This window comes from Taudactylus pleione, unplaced genomic scaffold (assembly GCF_031769625.1).
Source record: "Taudactylus pleione unplaced genomic scaffold, aTauple2 ptg000216l, whole genome shotgun sequence".
Classification (NCBI taxonomy): Eukaryota; Metazoa; Chordata; class Amphibia; order Anura; family Myobatrachidae; genus Taudactylus; species Taudactylus pleione.
The window spans coordinates 1,660,378-1,680,322 of NW_028284618.1; the positions used below are offsets into that span (position 1 = coordinate 1,660,378).

The following is a 19,945-nucleotide window of genomic DNA, read 5'->3' on the forward strand; positions in this document are numbered from 1 at the left end:
GTAAGTAAAAAAATGTTTTAATTTTTTTTTTCTTTTTTTTACAGCAATCAGCTTGCAGTCTGTTTAGACCACATAGCTGATTACTGGGACCGACTCCCGGCTCTGCTCTCCCCGTTAGAGCAGAGTGGGAGCCCGGTAACCGGGGGAGACCCTGGATAATGCCACCTCCAGGTGGCATTATCACAGGGCTTCCCCCGGTATTTTTTTACAATTTATTTTTAGTAACTCTGGTCGGTTCACATTTCCCATTACAATTATGGGAAAAGCGATCTGCTTTACTAAAAATAAGTGATAATTAGGGGTTGGAGTAGAATTTTACTAATTCTACTCCAATTGCCCTGTAATAACTACAGGTGAAACTAAAATAATGTGAAAAGGGTGTGAAAACACCCTTTTTCATTTTATTTTAGTAAAAATAATGTTAATAAATAGAGCCCTATGCCACATGCAGTAATGCCCTGTATAACACAGTATGCCACATGCAGTAATGGCCTGTATAACACATTATGCCACATGCAGTAATGGCTTTTATAACACATTATTCCACATGCAGTAATGCCCTGCATAACACATTATGCCATACGCAGTAATGCCCTGTATAACACATTATGCCACACGCAGTAATGCCCTTTATAATACAGTATCCCCAATGCAAATTAGGCCACACATTAGTCCCTTATTCATGTTATGAAATGCAGTGGTGCCCAATTTACACAATGCCCAAATTAGTGCCCCTTATACACAAGGCCCACAGTACTGAGTCGTAGTGCCCCTAATACAATGCCCACAGTAGTAGTGCCCCTAATACAATGCCCACAGTAGTGGTGCCCCTTATAGAATGCTCACAGCAGTGGTGCCGATTACATAATGGCCCCGGTAGTGGTGCCCCCCATGCAGTGCCTTCAGTAGTGCCCGCAGTGGTAATGCCCACAGTGTTAATGCCCCCATTGGTAAAGTCCCCTATAGTAGTGCCCCCATTGGTAATGCCCCCAATAGTAGTGCCCACAGTAGGAATGCCCCCTATAGTAGTGCCCAAAGTAGTAATGCCCCCCATAGTAGTGCCCACAGTTGTAATGTCCCAGTAGTAATGCCCCCTTATAGACATGCCCCCAGTAGTAATGCCCCCTATAGACATGCCCGCAGTAGTAATGTCCCCAGTAGTAATGCCCCCTTATAGACATGCCCCCAGTAGTAATGCACCCTTATAGACATGCCCCCAGTAGTAATGCCCCCTTAGACATGCCCCCAGTAGTATTGCCCCCCAGTAGTAATGCCTCCTTATAGACATACCCCCAGTAGTAATGCCCCTTATATACATGCCCCCAGTAGTAATGCCCCTTATAGACATGCCCCCAATAGTAATGCCCCCTTATTAGACATGCCCCCAGTAGTAATGCCCCCTTTTTAGACATGCCCCCAGTAGTAATGCCCCCATGCCTGCCTTCTGAAAAATGAAAAATGCAAACACAATACTTACCTTAGGCAAATAACGGCTCTATATCATTATGTACAGAGCCGGCCCTAGGCATAGGCATAATAAGCTAATGTCTAGGGGCGACTGGAATGCCCAGGGGCATCCGACGGCTCTGCTGCTGCCCCCGCTGCCGCTGCTCACCCACTTGCCGCTGCCTCCCTGGCGCTGCCACAATCGGAGCTCAGCTCCAGTCGGCAGCTCAGCATGTGGCCAGGTCAGGTCAGCTGCGGGTACCAGCCGGGACCTGGCCGCGCTGTCCATATACAGTTAGGGGTGGGCACTGGACAGCTGAGACGAGTCAGCTGTCAGTCCATGCACCCAACCGGCCAGAGAAGAAAGTGGAGTGACATGGGATTTGTAGGTTTTTTTTTTTTTTACTGCTCAGACTCTCAGCAGTAAAAGAGAAACTACAAATCCCATGAGTCATTGCGTCCTTTTCAAAGATGGCCGCCGCCGAAGCAGCCCAGCATGTAAATTGCAAACAGGAGGAATAAGTAAGAGTGGAACACATGAAGACAGAATTTGAAGAGAGAAGACCCTCTGCCTCCAGGTAGGACCACCCAGTGGCTGATCCTAGGGGGGTAAGGGGAGGAGAGGTCCCCTTCAAGTCTGCAGACAGACAATGGACACTGCCTGGGGGTAAACATGTATGTGTGTATAATGCGATGTGCAGCGATACATAAATGTAGTTACAATGCCGCACCAAAGGTAAGAAGATCCCTATATATCTAAAAGATGAGTATGGAATATTATATAGATTTGAGGTAACTAATTAAACAGTCTTATTTATAAAATACACTCACTACCCCCACCCACCCCTTTCCAACTTAAAACAAACATATTATATAATTTATTTCATAGTCCTGGAAGACTCAATGACAAGCAATTAGCAAACTGTTTATAATCGTTCACCCTTGTAAACTAGATTCTGTCCTTTGTTAAACAGCAGTGACAACTAACAGCAGGGAGATCTCTAATGTGTGAGGATGAGGGGGCTAGTACTGTGTATTACACTTAGCAGCTACACACAGACATGAAGGCTGAAAATTTATTTTTAGTTTTCAAATCAAAAGAGACAGAATGTACAGGACAACAGCTGCTATAGGGACAAAAAAACAAACATAAAATAGAAAGAAAAGTATCCAAATACTTGAATAAGTTTGAGGATAGATAAGCACCCTGTTTGATATGTAATTTTGGTAGGTAGTTAAGGGTTAAAAGCTGTGGAGGGGGCTGCGGTTAGGTATTGGTCACCTGAGTAGTATAAGCCTATTATAAGGCTGCAAGGGGAGGGCTTACAGGTCCAATATAAATAGCCTGGTGAGAGGAGCCATCTTCCTCTTTCCAGTTTATTCAATCAGGCTGGCTAAGTGTCATATAGTATTGTATTTATCTGTCTAGTCTTCCTATGGTTTTCATCTCATTTCACACTCCATCATCTCTTGCCTTTCCTTTCACCATCTCTGTACTCTTTTATTTTCTCCTTTCCTACCTTTTTGTTTTTGATTCCCCCTCCTCCCTTTTTTTCAGTAACCCAGCCCCCCTTTCTCCGCTCTTCCCTGTCAGTGCCATCACCAGTGCCTCCTCCCCCTGCCAGTGCCAGCATGCCCCGGTCCCGCCATTCAGCCCCCCCCCTGCTGGTTGATGGAGGCTGCCAGGCCTCAGCTCCGCATCTCCACTCCCCACCAGTTGCGGGCTGTGGCCATCTGCTCGCACCCCCGCCGTCGGCTCCCGAGTGCCCCGCACTCCCATGGCTTCACCTTCTGTCATGGCCGCCTGGCTATCCGGCAGCACCGCGAGCAACCCAGATGGCCCCATCTCCCCATCCCCACATCGTCTGGCCAGCCCAGACCCTGCATCGTGGGTTAGCCCTGCCCACAGGGCCACGGGGGCCATTTTTAGAAACAAATCGGGCACCTCTTGCCACCCAGCACAGCCCGCCCCCCACCCAGTTCCCCACTGCTTCAGGAGCTAGGGGGCCCCTTCCTGCGCAGTCCTCACTGCAGCTTTTCAGCCCCAGGGACCCCCCCTTAGTGTAGTATCCTCTTGGGGTCCCACATCACCGGGAGCCCCAAGCGCACCACCCTCCAACTTGGTCCCCACTGTTTCCCCTGCACCCATGGGTGGGGGTTACACTCCCTTGCCTTTGGGGGCATTTGGCTCGCAGCAGATTCATTCTGCTCCATTTCATCCCAGAATTCCGCAGCAGCCTGGCTGGTCCCCTTATTTCCCTGCCACCGGGCCGCCGCACACACTTCCATGGCAATTTTCTGCCTCTTTCCGTTCTGCCCCCCTCCCCTGTACCACCAGCCATTGCTCACCACCCCAGTGCAGTACACTCCCCCCCCCACCGCATATCACAGCTCAGACCCCTTTTTACAGGGGTCAGCGCCTTACTACTGGGCTTACCACCTCCCCATCCCCCGGCCACATACACCGGTAGCTGCATATTCCCTAACCCCTCACATGCTTCAACCCCCTCTTCCCCTTCCTTCCCCTCTGCCCCTGCAACCGCCAGCACGTGCTCCCCTCCTCCTGAAGGCTGCAGCATCCCCTGCTACACCTCCTTCGGAGGGACTTTCTGTTCCACGTGACTCACGTTTTTTTTTTTCGAGCCCACAGATCACAGTTTCAGAGCATTCCAGGCCTGCGAACAGAAGGTGAAGTGCTGGCGTCGAGTCAAATCGCGGTGGGCGCACCTCGCAGCGAGGGACAGTTGGTGGACACACATTAGCCAGTGGCTGGTCCTTCATCATCTGGATCCAGTGAGCATGGTGTTACCCCATCGCACAGTGCACGTTTCCCATCCTCTGATGATTCCAGCGATTCTAGTTCATCTGAAAGGCCGCACAAGCTTATGCTTTACTTAGCGCATAAAATAAATTGAAAGCAATGGAGCCCTAAGAGGTTGGCAACGAAAGTGCTGGTTGCAGTGGGAGATATGGTTCACTGTGCGAATACAGCCATCCTTAGGGGTTTAAGATCTAAAGTTAGAGTTATAGACTCTGGGCACTAGAGTGTGCCCAGAGTCTATAATGTATGCATAGGTCACCAGGAAAATGGCCGCGACGGTCATTTTCTCTGTACTGCGCATGCGCAAACGATGGGAAAATGGCCACCGCGGCCATTTTCCAGTCGTTTTACAGCACCGGATCCCCGCGCCGACGTGGGACTCCGGAGAGGTAAGTAATATTATGGGTGCAGGATGTGCGGTGCGGGGACCCCTGGACCCAGGGGCCCGTGTTCCCCGCACACCCTGCACCCATTATAGATACGCCCCTGGGGGCAATCGGTATTTCATAGCGTTCCCGCTAGGCTGTATTAGCGGGGCGAGGTGCCCTGCCCTCCTTCTGGAGGGCAAAAAGCACCCTGCCCTCACAGCCTGCAGGTGCCGTTCTCACCCGCGGGACGCAGTGTCCCGCGGGTGGAAAAACATGCGGTGACCCGGTCACCGCCGGAGAATAGACGCAGGGCGCATGCGCCCGGCATCTATTCTCCCTTTCTGCAGCGCTTGGGGGCTGCCCGGCATGTCCGTAAGCGCTGGGCACGCCCCCAAGTATGAAGAAAAGGGGATGCGTCTTATAGACACGCCTCCTTTTCATGACCACGCCCCCTTTTCGGGCACGCGCAAGGTTGCCCTCTCTAGCTCCGGCGCCCTGCCTGCCTACGGAGCTAGAGTGAACACTATTTCAGTTCGGGTTCAAGGATGTAGAGATTTGGCCTTTAAGTCAACCAACAGCCTCGTGTGCCTGCGGACCCAACAGTTGGGAGTAAGCAGCCCTTTCTGGCCCGCCCTGGAGGTGCGGGCGCTGGCCGAGGCAAATGCTATGCGTTTAATAACACACAATGTAATAGAGGTGCGGGCTGTCGGTACAGACACATATGCATGCTCTGCGGGAGCGGTCACCCAGCCAAAGAATGTGGGCGAGTCGGTTGTGCAGGGATGGGTAGAGGTGATCAGCGCAACAAACAGCGCGGATATGTTAAGTAAAGCATCTTCGCCGGTTGACTTAAGGGTTTTGAAGAGTTGGTTGGGACGATATCTTTTTAGGGAGGAAATCCTTTTTTGTTACGTGGTTTAGTGAGGGCTTTCATTTACCTTTGATGCGAGAGGTCTCAGTGGTATCTAAGAAGAATCTTACTGTAAGTCGGCCCGTGATCATACAGAAGTTAAAGCTAAGATTTAGGCGGAAGTTAGGTTGGGACTCATGTGCGGCCCTTTTTTTTCCCTTCTTTGGAAGGTTTATGTGTATCGCCTTTAGGGGTCGTGCTGAAAAAGGAATCGGGTAAATTTTGGTTGATACAGCATCTCTCTAACCCGGCTGGAGGGTCGGTCAATGACGCGTTGGATCCGACGGATTGCCGCGTCCTTTACCAATCTTTTGAACAGGCCCTGGAAATAGTACAAGGTTTCGGAAGGAGGGCTTTATTAGCTAAAGTGGATATCGAATCTGCTTTTCAGCTGTTGCCTCACCGCGAGTCGTTTAAATATATGGGGTTTAAAGTAGCAGGGCTCTATTACGTTGACAGATGTCTACCGATGGGCTGTTCCATCTCTTGTTCTTTCTTCAAATGTTTTAGTTTCCTTTTGCAGTGGTGCGTCCAGACGGGTACAGTACATACTGGTGTGTCCGACTACCTGGACGATTTTTTGTTAGTGGGGCCAGCACATATCCGGGTTTGCGAGGATTTGCTTTTTTCATCATTATGGGAGTCCTGATTGCTTGCGGCAAGATAGAGGGTCCAGTTACGCGCTTGTCTTATTTAGATATTGAAATCGATACCTTGCTGGGATTATGCTACTTGCCTATGGAGAAGGTGCACCATTTGGGGGAGTTGCTAGAAGCATTTGTTTTAGCAAAATATGTCTCGCTGAAGCAGTTGCAGTCACTGTTAGGTCTCCTTAATTTCACCTGTAGTCTCATACCTATGGGTCGGGTTTTCTAGAGTCGGTTGGAAAGGGGCACGTCAGGAGTTAGGAAACCTCACCATCTCAACCGCATATCGCAGGATCTGAGAGAGGATCAGCGCATTTGGATGATGTTTCTGCGTGAATTCAACTGCATACGGATATGGCTATGCGTCCCGGTAGCCAATTCCGAACTTCAACTGTTTACGGATGTATCCGGTCCTTCAGCTTCGGTGTTTTTTTGGAAGGGGAGTGGTGCACGGAGCCTTGGCCAGAGTCTTGGAGAGTTCTAGGCCTAACCGAGAACATCCTGCTCCTGGAGCTTTTCCTGATCACAGTGGCTGATGAGCTGTGGGCTAACAAGCTTTGCAATAGGCGAATACTGTTTTGGTGCGATAACTTGGGTGTGGTTCAGGCTGTCAATAATCAAACCCCAGCCTTGAGCTTGTTGAGGCATTTGACACTTCTTTGCTTGCAGAGGAATATTGAGTTTAAGGCGCAGCATTTTCCAGGTGGTTCAAACGAAATAGCGGATGCCTTATCTTGTTTGCAGTGGGACAGGTTTTGTTCGCTCATGCCTTTCGCTAGTTTACATGGTTTAAGCTGCCCCTCCCATGTCGGGCAGATCATTGCGCCGGCATGAAGGGCCTCGCACTAAAGTTACTGGCCCCTAGTACCTTAAAGACCTACACGGCGGCTTGGGACGATTGGCAGGGTTTCTTGGTTTTCATGAGCGGGGGAGGTAAGACGGTTGATGATTGTATGGTAGAGTTCGTCTGGAACTGGTATGAAGGGAGTCGTTCCAAGGAGGCTATGTCTGCAGCGCTATCCAGTATATCTTATTTTTCCAAGTTGCAAGGTTTGGCGGATCCCACCAAATCATTCGTGCTAACTAAGGCATTTAAAGGGTGGGCAAAGGAGCAACCTAGCGCAGGCGATACATGAATACTTATTGATCCGACCCTGTTAAAGGAATTGATTATGGCAGTAATGGGGGTTGCTTCGGGCGGGTGAGTGTGACTCAGCCCTTTTTAGTTTAGCTTTTTCATTAGCTTACTTTGGGGCTTTTAAAATCGGCGAGCTACTGGCAGCTAATAAGACTTCCATGCTGTCAGGTTTAATGTTAAATAATGTGGTAGTTAAGCGTTGATCTTATGCATAATCCATAGGTCCAAGGCGGATCAGCTGGCATGGGGGCAATGGATTTCTATTCCAGCGCATTCAGATCCCTTGATTTGTCCAGTTGCTCCTGCAGGGCATTTTAATAATGTTCTACCACCAGTGGTTTATCCATGCTAATTTGACCAGGTTTCAGTTATGTGGGTGTTTCACAATTGTCTTATTGCTTTAGGCTTGCCTACGGAGCATTTTGGGACTCATTCATTCAGGATAGGGGCAGCAACTTGCGCAGCGGTCGCAGGTGCTTTCGTCGACACATTAAAACAGCTAGGTCGATGGAGTTGCATAAGTAGCTGAGCTCCTTGCGAGTTTGTTGGGCAACCCAGGGGCCTTATGCCTACTTCTGCTTTGGAGTTTGAGGGGCTTCTCAGTTTTATCCTCAGAGGTTTTACGTTTTTCACCTTCATCTGGGTCACCCAACTATTGTTTCCCTTTCCTTGGGCTAATTTGTTGTTATGTAAGTACCGATTTTTGACTAGGTGATCTTACAGGATTGTCCAGGAATGCTAACTGTCGGGTGTGGTTCGTGGGCCATTCTTATATTTACTGGGCTAGTCAGTACCTCTTAGCATTACAGGCCCCCCGTTTGTGGGTACAAGTAATGTACGTTGGTTTGGTTTCTGAGGAATGCGCTGGAAGTGCCTGATAGATGCCTTATGGGCAGCAGAGGAGAAGTTTGGGGCCCCTGACTGGGTGGTTATACTCTTGGGAGGCAACGGTTTGGGCACGTGCAAGGGCATTGAGCTGATACACGCTATTAGGGATGAGTTGCAGGTGCTCGTCAATCGTTGGCCTGGCGTCGGCGTTGCATGGTCGGATATTGTCCCGTGTCGGTTTTGGAGGGGATCCCAGGGTGGTGTGGCATTAGACCGAGTCCGTCGGAGGAAGGTCAATATGGCCATTGCCCATTTTGTCAATAGTGTTGGCGGATGCGTCATATGGCACCCACGATTGCGTTATGAGGAAAGCTTTTATAGGCCCGATGGGGTACACCTCACGTGCGTGAGGCTAGAGCTGTTCATCAGTGACCTCCGCAGTTTTCCTTAATGTTCTAAGGTCACAGTTTGGTGGCGGGCCTGGTTCTATGAACCGGGATTTGGCGGGAAGCAGTGCTCCTGGGTGGCCTATTATTAGTGCAGGAGTGCCTGGGGTGGTATCTTTCCTTTGAGAGCGGCAAGTTGGTCACCGCCTAAAGCGGGGACATGGTCTCCATTCCAAAGGTCGGGCCAAGGCTGTGCCAATTAAGGGAGGATAGTACTACCTCAGGTAGGTCTGCGCAGGGCGGGGAGCCAGCCCTATTATTTAGTATTAGTATCCATCGGGCTGTGGCCTCGGAGCACTGCTTTCTTCCTGACAGCTATTTCTAAATTTCAACTTGATCAATAAATTCTGTCTGTGACCTCTTTAATTCCATATACATGTGTCGGTGTGTTTATTTCCAGGTTTAGGCTTAAGTTAAGTTAGCAAAAGGGAATAATAAAACAAATGGGTGACTTAAGAGAAAGAAGCACCAATATTAGTGTAGCAGAAAAATAAAAGAATAACAATTCCTGAGACAGAATATGGCGTACCAAACTAAAGGTAAAGGAAAGCTTATCTATAAATATGGCTGTTGTCAACGGCATTTTAGCTAATGACAGTGCAACATATAACTGATTGACTATTAATCAGTCTCAGGGGGGCAGAAGTCCTTTATGTTAGCTTCCAAAGGACCAGTGCAAGAATCCTTACAGCTTTACGCGGGAAGCAGCACCGCCCACTGTGTTTCCATCCACAGCCGCAACTTTTGTTGGTAGTATTGGCATGCACACCAACCCCATGCTGGGTAGAAGAGATCCATCAGAAATGGGCTGCCCTGCCCCATACGCACAACTCAGAATAGTGCAGTGCTTAAGCTACATGCCCACCACAAGCCTACGGGGCAGTACAGTGCAATGGCATATTCACTTCCCAGTTACTACCTAGAAATGCCCATTTCACCCAAAGAGAGGTCCAGCAAACATCTGCCAACTGTGATCTCCCAAAGATAGGCGAAAAATCGCATTTGCACATTTTGCTAAAGTACACGATTTGCGCTAATAATTTGATTTAAGTAATGGCTTAAATGAAGACGTCTGTATAAAATGGGGAGGATCAATATGGGAGCAGACATGAGGGAACATCAATACGTGTGTATGTGTGTGGGGGGCATTATATGTGAAAGCATCACCACCAATACATGTGGGGCAGTTATGGTAGAAAATTAATAAAAGGCATGTTTTTGGGGGTGAATTAATAAAATGGGAGCCCTGATATCTGTAGAATGAATACAAGTGTTAAAAAGAATGGGATTGAAACAATATAGGGGTTCAGTGTGTCGCAAAAATTAAGTTAGGGGAGGCACAATGTCAAACCAAGCTCTCTGTATTATATGGTGGTCCCCAGGGTGCTCTCTGAATTCTATGGCTGTCACTAGAATACTCTCTGTATTGTATGGCACTTACTAGGATGCCCTATATATTGTATGGCACTTACTAGGATGCCCTATGTATTGTATGGCTGTCATTAGGAGGTTCTCTGTATTTTATGGTGGTTACTAGGATGTTTTCTGTATTGTTTGGCAATCACTGGGATGCAGTCTGTACTTTACACTAGGACTCTAAGTTTTAGATACAAGTATATAGAGAATATGGTTTTATTCTTCCATTCACACTGATAGGGATAATGTATTTATCCATGCCTAAATTTGTGTTGATCTGCCTAGAGTTGATTTGGTCCCTCCTACATGACAACTTTCATCATTTATTCCAGGGCCAGTTTAAGTTCCTAGTGGCACCCCTGCCAAGACAGCACATCATTCTGACATCCATTTTCCCCAAGGAGATCCCTCTCATATTCCGTTCTCCAGTAATGAAGCACACCATGTTTTCTCTAGTCTGAGTGCGCTGTCATAAACACAAACATCCCTAAATCTATCCCTAAATTTTGCAGTGGGGCCCAGAGTTGGAATATCACACCCCTGCTCAGGCTTGTTAATAATACTTATGATAATGTAACATCAGAAATAATGCAGAACGGTTCTGTGCTGCTAACCACTGATCAGGGGGACATAATGTATTTAATGTTATATTGATTGTGAGATCAATGGGTAGTACCTCTAAAACTTCTAGAAGAAGAAAAGTGAAGGTGTCGCCTATAGCAGCCAATCAGATTGTATCTATCATTTTCTAAGTAAATGATTGGTTGCAATGGGCAACACCTCCCCTTCCCTTGTTTTTAGGTTTTAGTAAATCTACAGTAGCTCATAGATTGAATGCATCCTGGGCTGCTTACTGTGGTCATGTTGTCATTCAGAACGTGATTCCTGTCATTCTTAAATACCCAAGGTTATATGGTTTTTATTCCTACACACAACTAGTAATGTAAACTGTTGATAGTTAGGCACACAAGTACTCAATAAAGTCTCAAGAGGTTGCCATCTAATTCTTCTCAGTAAGCCAATAACAGGTATCACTTGATCTCAGTCATTCCTGATATGATAATATAACAAATCATTATATAGCTCGTAGAAAACTATTGTTTGTTTTGTCACTGGATGGGCATCCTGTAATTTTCCTTTAGTTTATTTTCCTTATTGTTGATTTAAAGTAGAGAAACAGAAACCACAGTGTAACCTTCACGACACTTACAAGAAAATCTCACTGGCTGAAAAAATAACTTGGATGAGATTCACATCTCTGCATCTAGTCAGATATGACCCCCCCCCCCCCCAATCCCACTAAATTATACATGTTGTTTACTTTTGTTCTTTGCCCCTCTTTCAGCCCTTGTATTTTATCTCAGAAATACAGATTTTTTTTTTCCAAAATAGTCTTCACCTTAAAAAGATTATTTTATCAGTAAAGTGCATTTCCGACTATAAAGCAAAGACGCCATTTGTAGCTCTGTGATTACATTTCAAAGTCAATGAAATCATTAGGAGGAGACTTTTTTGTCCTCTAAAACCAATGTGTTAGTACAGTTGGTTTCATTATGTTAACTAAATAAATAATAAATAAAAAGAAAAAATGTGCTTAGTAAGAAAGTATGCAAGGTCACCCAAGGTTTCCTGGGGATAGCGGTAGCAGAAAACTGTATTATTCATGGGGTTCTAAATGTAGGAATCGGTATGTATGACTGCCGGACGTCAGGCCGGCGGTTGAAACCCCAATGCCGGCAGCCCGATGGGTGAAGATCCCGACAGCGGAGGTAAGTAGGCTATTCCTACCCCTTTCCCCCCGTTAATCCTAACCCTCCTTTAGAGGTGCCTAACCTTAACCTCCCCCCAAGTGCCTAAACCTAACCTACCCCCAGGGGTGCCTAAACCTAACCCTCCATCCCCGCACCCTAAACCTAACCCTCCCGGGGGGGTTCCTAACCCAACCTCCCCCCGGGAGACCCTAAACCCAACCCCCCCCCCACCGCGGCTAAGAGGTCCCGACGGCTGGCTTACCTTCGTTCAGTATGCTGGGCGTCAGGATTTCGGCGGGTGGATAATGATAGGCGTCGGGATTTCGACGCCTGTCATTAGTCCCATGCCAGAATTTGACAGTAGTGAAGCGGCTGGTCGGCATTTCGACCGCCAGGGTCCTGACTACATGATGTAAATTTAGTCATAATGCAATAATCCAGATTTTGGGGTAAATTTACTAAAGTGAGAGTTTTTAGAAGTGGAGATGTTGCCCATAGCAACCAATCAGATTCTAGCTATTATCTTCTAGAAGGTGCTAGTTAGATGTTAAGTAGAATCTGATTGGTTGCTATGGGCAACATCTCCACTTCTAAAAACTCTTTAGTAAATATACCCCTTAGGGTCTAATTCAAAGGTGGACTCTAATGCATGCGCAGCTGTAAATTTTTGTGAAGTCGCAAAGAAGGTAATATGCAAAAGCTAGTTTCAGCCTCCCCCTGTTTACTAGTGTATAGAAGACTGCTCAAGCTCTGAGATGCCCACGTTTAATGCTAGTGGACAGTGCTGGCGGTTGTAAACACTCCACCATCAATCGGCGCACCATCACTTGCACCATTGACATTTATGACAGCCTATGGCTGGCGTAGTGTTTCCTTCTGAAAATCCTCTAAACGTGGCCTCTGTGGTTGTGGATCTGCATTTGGGAACACTGACACGGCCATGATATTGTCATAATAAGCCCATGAGACGGGGTTTTGTTGCATTTTTTTCAGGCCACCTCCTAGTAATTGCCTTGGAACGCCCATTGCTTTCTGGCGCCAGCTCGAATGGGAGCGATTGCGTACGCAACAAGGGTTTCTGCATACAATCAGTGGCACGTGTGCACCATAAGGGTTTCCAAGACTTTTTGCTCCTAAGCAGTAGCATATAATTGCTCAACTATGCAAACATCGACACTGCGTCCACCACTGAATCAGTGTTCTCCCTGACTGTTAAATAAACTATGCCTGGGTGAAATGGAGCTGTAAGCTGCTATGATAAATAGGCAGGCGATTATGTGGCCTATGATTCATAAGAAAGCATGCAAGCATGCCAGACACGCCCCCAAACATGTGACATCATGACATCACAATGAGGGGGTGAGGATAAAGGGATCAGAAGAATGGGTGGCTCAGTGGCGGCTTGCTGTCGGCACTGGACACAGTAGGCATCCCAAGGATGGTTCGAATGACTTTGTGGTGGCTTGTAGCTGGGACTAGGCAGAAGCTGAGTGTCTGGATCGTCCTACGACAAAGACTCTCTAGGCTGCAGGGTGCCATTCCAGGCACTCTTCATGCCAAATATAGGTAGTACGGGGCAGCAATAGTGTCGCTGGACTGCTCATCCACCTCTAGTTACAGCCCCGCTGATGAGAGTGGTAAGACTAGTAAATAAATATGTTCCTTATATATTTTGTTTTATTCCTAACACACAAAGTTTTCATATACTTAGTTAATGTTTTATATGGTTGGGGCTATAAGATAACACAGTTTTAGACCCAGAACAATATGGGCTTGATACACAGTTGAACGCAAGACTTGAGAGAGGATCTTTTTTTGCACTTTGTATGATCCATAGCTGAGAGCGAGCATCTGCAGGCAACACACAGAGTCACACACATCTCATATGCATTATGCAAGCAGAAGCGCAGAGATGAACGGAGGAGGGTACGGATTAACCAGGCCCTGGCCCTTGCAGGAGCATGGGAGTGCACCAGAGGTGTAACCACGTCCATGCGATGCCATGACAATAGTCATTTATTGGTAATCCTATTTTACAAAGATAAGTTTTATTTTTGTTACTTTCTTTATATGTACATAATGTTTACCATCAATTGCTCTGGCAACATTACCACCAGTTTGTTTAACATAGCGAAATGAGCAGCAATGCTGCAAACCTGCAGCTCCAATAGCATAGAACTGGAACGTTTAGGCAAACCTTGGCTGAAACAGAAGATACAGTATCAGTAATACTGTATGCTTCTTATTAGACACAGTGGCAAACGATGGATTTCTAGAGGGGGGTTTCCAAATGCTTGATTTTATAGTGAGTGTGGCCGGTCCATGTAGAGGGCATAATTAGCACTTATCCAGCTTTAATAAGCGTCATACAAAGTGTATTGTTTGTTATAATTCCAGCATATACAGGACCAGAAATCACAGTAAGCCATTAAATGTGTCAGTAGGGCCATCCTGCCTGAGCTTAATGTTTTCATTTCAGATGTGGGCATCATTCCAGAGCATTGGAGCAAGTCCAGGTGTCTGGGGGAGCAGCAGAAGAAGCTAGCACTGCCCTGGACATATATGTACAGATTGATCTCCTTATGCCATGGATAGTGTATTATTATACAGTATTAATAATTAACCCTACTGATGGTCTAAAGCAGTGCACCCCTAACAGTGCATGTTTTCCACATCTCCTAGTTGGTGAACAGGTGTATTTAGTACTGGCTGACACATGTTAAAATATCCACAGATGGCGCTAATTATTTAATTTGCGATACTGAGAAGAACATGCAGCACTAGTAACATTCTATTATATTACTATTTCTATTGTTGTCATGGTATGGGCTGGGGAATGGGGGTTTCCAGGCAACCAGAAACCCCCCTACGTTTGCCTATGAGACAGATCTACTTATAATAAACTCTGGAGTAAATGGACTTACTGTATATACCTTCAGTATCTATTTTCTTCATTCCCCTCCTTAACTGCTGTGGAGACCCTAATAAAATTTGGACTCCTCAAAGGAAAACCAACATGCAGAGCAGCCGGAGCAGCATATTAGTCAGACACTACCGTTGCCATGTCGCTAGGTCCCCTCAGACATCCATTGCAATTACATTTTAAAGTTCCATGGCATTTACTGTGAGAGCTTCGTATTTCACCTTATGCTCTGATGGTTCTATCCTAACATAACTCTAGCCCCTTTATTGTGGAGACTTTATTTTATTAGGGGTTCTCAAACCAGTTTGGGTGCCAGTGGCGTAACTAGGGTATTTGGAGCCCAGGGCAAATTTGAAAAGGGAGCCCCCCCCCCCCCCCAACAGTACGATATGTGCGCACGCGGGGAAAAAAATGGGCGTGGTCACTTAAAAATGGGGCGTGTCAACATGACACACCCCTTTATTTTCACGCTGAACATTCCTATCCATATGCACCTTAACCCCAGTAGTACCCCTTATACAGTACCCCCAGTATGCAGTTGTGGTCCCTCTTATGCAGGCCCATAGTAGTGCCCCTTATACAGTATCCCCAGTAGTGGTCCCCCTTATACAGCCCCCAATTAGTTCCCCTTACTCAGTGCCCCAGTAGTGGTCCCCCCAAATGCAGTGCCCTATGTAGTGTTCCCCCTTATGCAGTGCCCCCAGTAGCAGTCCCCACAATGCAGTGCACCCAGTAGTGGTATCCCCTTATGCAGTGCCCTTTATATAGTGCCCCCAGTAGTAGTCCCCCCCTATACAGTACCCTTAATATAGTACCCCCAGCAGTAGTCCCCCCCCCATGCAGTAGTCCCCCCCCCCCATGCAGGTTTCCCAGTAGTGGTCCCCTTTATGCAGGCACCCAGTAGTGATCCCCCCTATCTAGTGCCCCCTGTAGTGGTCCCCGCAGAGCCCCTAGCAGTAAGCCCCTTATATAGTGCCCCCAGCAGTAGTCCCCCCCCCCCCCCATGCAGTGCCCCCAGTAGTGGTCCCCCTGATGCAGGCTCCCAGTAGTGACCCCCCTATCCAGTGGTCCCTGTAGTGGTCCTTCCTGTTATTGCCCCCAGTTGTGGTCCCCCCAGTGCAGTGCCCCTAGTAGTAGGCCCCTTTTATAATGCCCCCAGTAGTAGTTCCCCCCCCAAGTAGTGGTCCCCAGTTGAGGTTCCCCCTCCCTATTAAGTGCCCCCTGTAATAGCCACCCCCAGTAGAGGTCCTCCCAATAATGGTGCCCCCAGTAATAGCCCCCCTAGTAGAGGTCCTCCTAATAATGGTGCCCCCAGTAATAGCCCCCCCCCCCAGTAGAGGTCCTCCTAATAATGGTGCCCCCAGTAATAGCCCCCCCAGTAGAGGTCCTCCTCATAATGGTGCCCCCAGTAGTAGCCACCCCCCCCATTGTGCCCCCACCCCAGTAGAGGTCCCCCCAGTGGTAGCCACCCCCGTTGTGCCCCCAGTAGTGCTGACAGGTTTTGAAAAATATATATATAAAAACTTACCTGAATCCACGCTGCTGCTGCTGCTCCTCCAGTCCGCGACGCCGCTCCTGCCGCCGCCCGCCAGTCCTCCCGGGCTGGCGCGCTCAGCATAATGGGACAGACGTCATGACGTCTGTCCCATTACCCACTGCAGGAGCCGGACGGAAGTCCGGCTCTTGCAGTGGGTGCTGCAGCAGTCAATGAGAGTCTATCTGACTCTCATTGGCTGCTGTTTAACACACGCATCGCAGCCAGCGCTGGCTTTTTACCAGCCCGCCACCTTGCATGGTAAGCAGGAGTCTGCCAATGTGAACAGGGGCAGTGTGGCATGATGTGAAGTGGGTCACTGTGGCATACTGTTGAGTGAGGCTCTACAGTGTGCCCGAAATTAACTCTTGGCACTGTATGGCATAATATAAACCGAGGCCCTGTTGCATACTGTGAAATGGGGGCAATACAATGTGCACGATATGAATTGGTGCCATCATTTGATCTAGGCCGCTATTGCTGGGCATAAAGTTTAAAACCGCTGCAGATAGAGGTTTCTTTCTTGAACCATTGGGGCCCTTTAAAAGTTGCTATGGAGCCCACAAAGTCTCAGTTATGCCCCTTCTATAACTTAATACAAGTAGAAAAAATAGGTTCTCTATGCAAAATAAGCTACTGAACATCTTTATGCTTTAAAGAATATCTACAGAAAAAATATTGTACTTAGCAGGGCCCAGGCAGCTCTAAATTGTAAATTACAGGACGGGGAGAAGCGTTCCGAGATTGGGAGTGCAACACCTTTTACAAATTACAGCTGATCTATTGCTTTCTAAGACAGTGATGGTGCATCATGTTACAACCTATATACTCTTTGCTCATTGATGGTAACTTACTGCAGTTAGTTTCATCGTCCCCCAGCAGACAATCTATGACACCGTCGCACCGCATCATTAATGGGATACATTTATTGAGACACTGGAATTCCGTCCTTTTGCAGAGCATTTCAGGAGTTGTGCTCGGAACCAAGGAAGGGCAAAAGATTTCATCTGTACCATCCTGGCATTCATCCGTCCCATTACATGTTGCAGATAAAGGTACACATTCTTTTTCATATATGCAAGTGAAAAAATCCTGAGGGCATGAAGGGGTTGGCATTGATGGTCCTGAAATTAAAATAACATATCAAGTTCACCTTCATGAAACTTTCCAACTTAGAAAATATTAATGATTATTAATATTTTTTTTTATATATATACGAAACATGAAGTGTTTTAAACTGACTTTACACTTCAGCTCTGCTAATAACTAAAGCGTAATGGGAGATTTCCTCCTGCCTCCATCATAATGCGCTAAGAACTCCCTCCCACAGCTAGTAGATAGTAGGTAACAAGATGCTTATATATGTAATACAAAAGCTGCATACACACACAATGATTTTTTGAACGATTATCGATAATGATATCGTTTATCGTTCAATCGTTGAAAAAATCGTTCACTTTCTAAGTTAGAACGATGACCGATTATCGTTCATGCGCGTTCACGTTTGTAGTTCAATCAGATTGACCAACTCAATTCAGTAAGGGAATATTCAAAAATAATTTGTATTGCAAAAAAATCATTCATTACATTTAGTAAATGAACGATTTTAATAAATGATTTTTGTTCATTTTTCCCTTGAAAAAATGAACGAAAATCGTTTACTTAAATCGTTCATTTACTAAATCGTTGTGTGTATGCACCTAAAGAGTTCAAATGGCAAAGCATATCATGTCAGTGATACTTGTTATGATACACACATGCACACACACAACAATCACTGAAGGAGTGCTGATTATAAATTGCCCTTATGTCACACTATACTGTAGACTTGAGAGAAATGTGAATAAATCCCTTAACTATCAAAAGCACATATCATATGTAAGAACAAAAATATTACTTAAACTCAAATAAACACATAACCATGGAAAACGAAAGAAACACGTGTATGTAAAGGCTTCAACTATCAATAATAAATACTTATCATTTAATACTTTCAGGAAAAAAAAAATTCAAATGCAAATAAAACAACGGCTATGCTTATATGTACTGTATATATTATTCTCTACCAAAAACATTTCTGTCTATTCTTAGGTTTCCAGATTCACTCTTATTAGGAGCTGTATTACATGTGTGATATTTGGTATTAATATATGTTCTGTTATTGATATTTTTATTGCAGAAAAATACAACTTAAACAATCTTAAAAATGTACTGACAAGATCACGTGAATATCGTCTGAGAGCCAGTCGAGATAAATATGGGTTCTTTAAAGAAGACATTTCTTACTGTGAACATCTTTTCTTACTGTGAACATATAATTGACAAGAAAGGTCTGCACATGTTGAATGAGACAAAGAAGCTAATCACATTGGACAAGGTACACACACACGTAGTCTGCCGGATGCCAGTAAGTGACCAATTGCATTTGCATCAAGAATCGCAACAGTGGTAAAAAATACATTTGTAGAAATCTCTTGTGAAGTTTTACATCTTGTATAGGAAATTCCACAAGCATCTTTAAGGACAGAAGTTCACATTGGTCACTGAGAACTGACATCGTGTCTCTAGAATGATTCCTAAGTACAGATGTGTCCTCATACATCTAGACTCAATATGCCGTGAAGTACGAAACGCTTGGCGGGAGGGAGCCGCCAGGACCATGTGACTCTGCTGGCACCGGGCGCGACTTTTTCGTGTGTTAGTTGCGACTAGGATTCACCAGCGGACTGAGCTGATTAATTTGATATGCGCCACTTGTATATCTGTATGTGACTGAGTCTGAAACTGTATACGATATGCTATGATTAAGACAAATTTTTAGGGTGAAAAACACGCAAAAAGAGGCCCGGCACTAGCAGAGTGGCACAGGACCTGGCCCGCTAAGAGGGGTTGCTTGGTTAGACTGCAGTAATAATGTATGAGGATACATCTGTAAACAGTACCTGCTATGATGGTTTTCAATTACAAAGATGGTCCTTGATCTTGGGAGATCACCCATAAGAGATTGATTTTAAGGGCAGGCCAATGCTGTTAGATTGATACAATGCCCTCTACAACAAGATGATGAGTCTGTCCAAAGGACAGAGAAGGTATGTATAACCCAATATTGGGATAGTAGCTTGCAATAATTAATGTGGTCATCAACCAAGAAACTATTAATGATCCAGTATAATCTACAATTTATGAAATTACAGTTATAGGTTGGCCAGCACCAGCACCGCTAGAGGATTCCACCCTGTGCGGAGGCACCGGCCGCACCATCCTCCCTACGGCCCTGGCCAGCACCCTCTTTGTATACTGGATTCTCATCAAGAAAATATCAAAAAATATTGCACCTCCACCATCTTTGTTACTCCAATGGGAATAGTCTTTTTCACCATGGCAAAGAGTTCATATTGGCTCCACAAATCCAGTCATTGATCTTATGTTTCTAATTATGGTGGTTGCATATTCCAAGTAGACTGATGTCCACAAGGTGATAAAAAAACTACTGCTGTTTGACATTTATATAGGCTTAGTTTCAGAGGTTCTTGAAAAATATTGATATAAAACACTTCACTTCAGCACCATACGAGACATCAATGTATTATCTGACAGATTAATTCAGACATTCAAGAAGGCTATCAAGGCCATGAGCCTCAAGCAAATTACTCTACAAGCACAAAATCAATACTTTTTTTATCGAAATACTGCACTTGATACTACTGTACAGGGAAA

At 46.1% G+C, this 19,945-nt stretch overlaps 1 protein-coding gene and 1 long non-coding RNA gene across 2 annotated transcripts in view; one reads left to right on the forward strand and one right to left on the reverse strand.

Annotated features, from left to right (window-relative positions):
• The window catches only part of MALRD1 (MAM and LDL receptor class A domain containing 1), a 612,799-nt gene that overhangs the window by 125,009 nt on the left and 467,845 nt on the right, over positions 1-19,945 (reverse strand). The window contains exon 33 of the mRNA XM_088478591.1: positions 17,083-17,352. Coding sequence (XP_088334717.1) covers positions 17,083-17,352 — 270 coding nt within the window. The remainder of the gene's footprint in view (positions 1-17,082; positions 17,353-19,945) is intronic.
• On the forward strand, positions 1,985-18,636 carry LOC148517444 (uncharacterized). Its single transcript, XR_015879287.1, has 3 exons — positions 1,985-2,024; positions 17,187-17,283; positions 18,408-18,636. It is a non-coding gene; the product is annotated as an uncharacterized LOC148517444 (long non-coding RNA).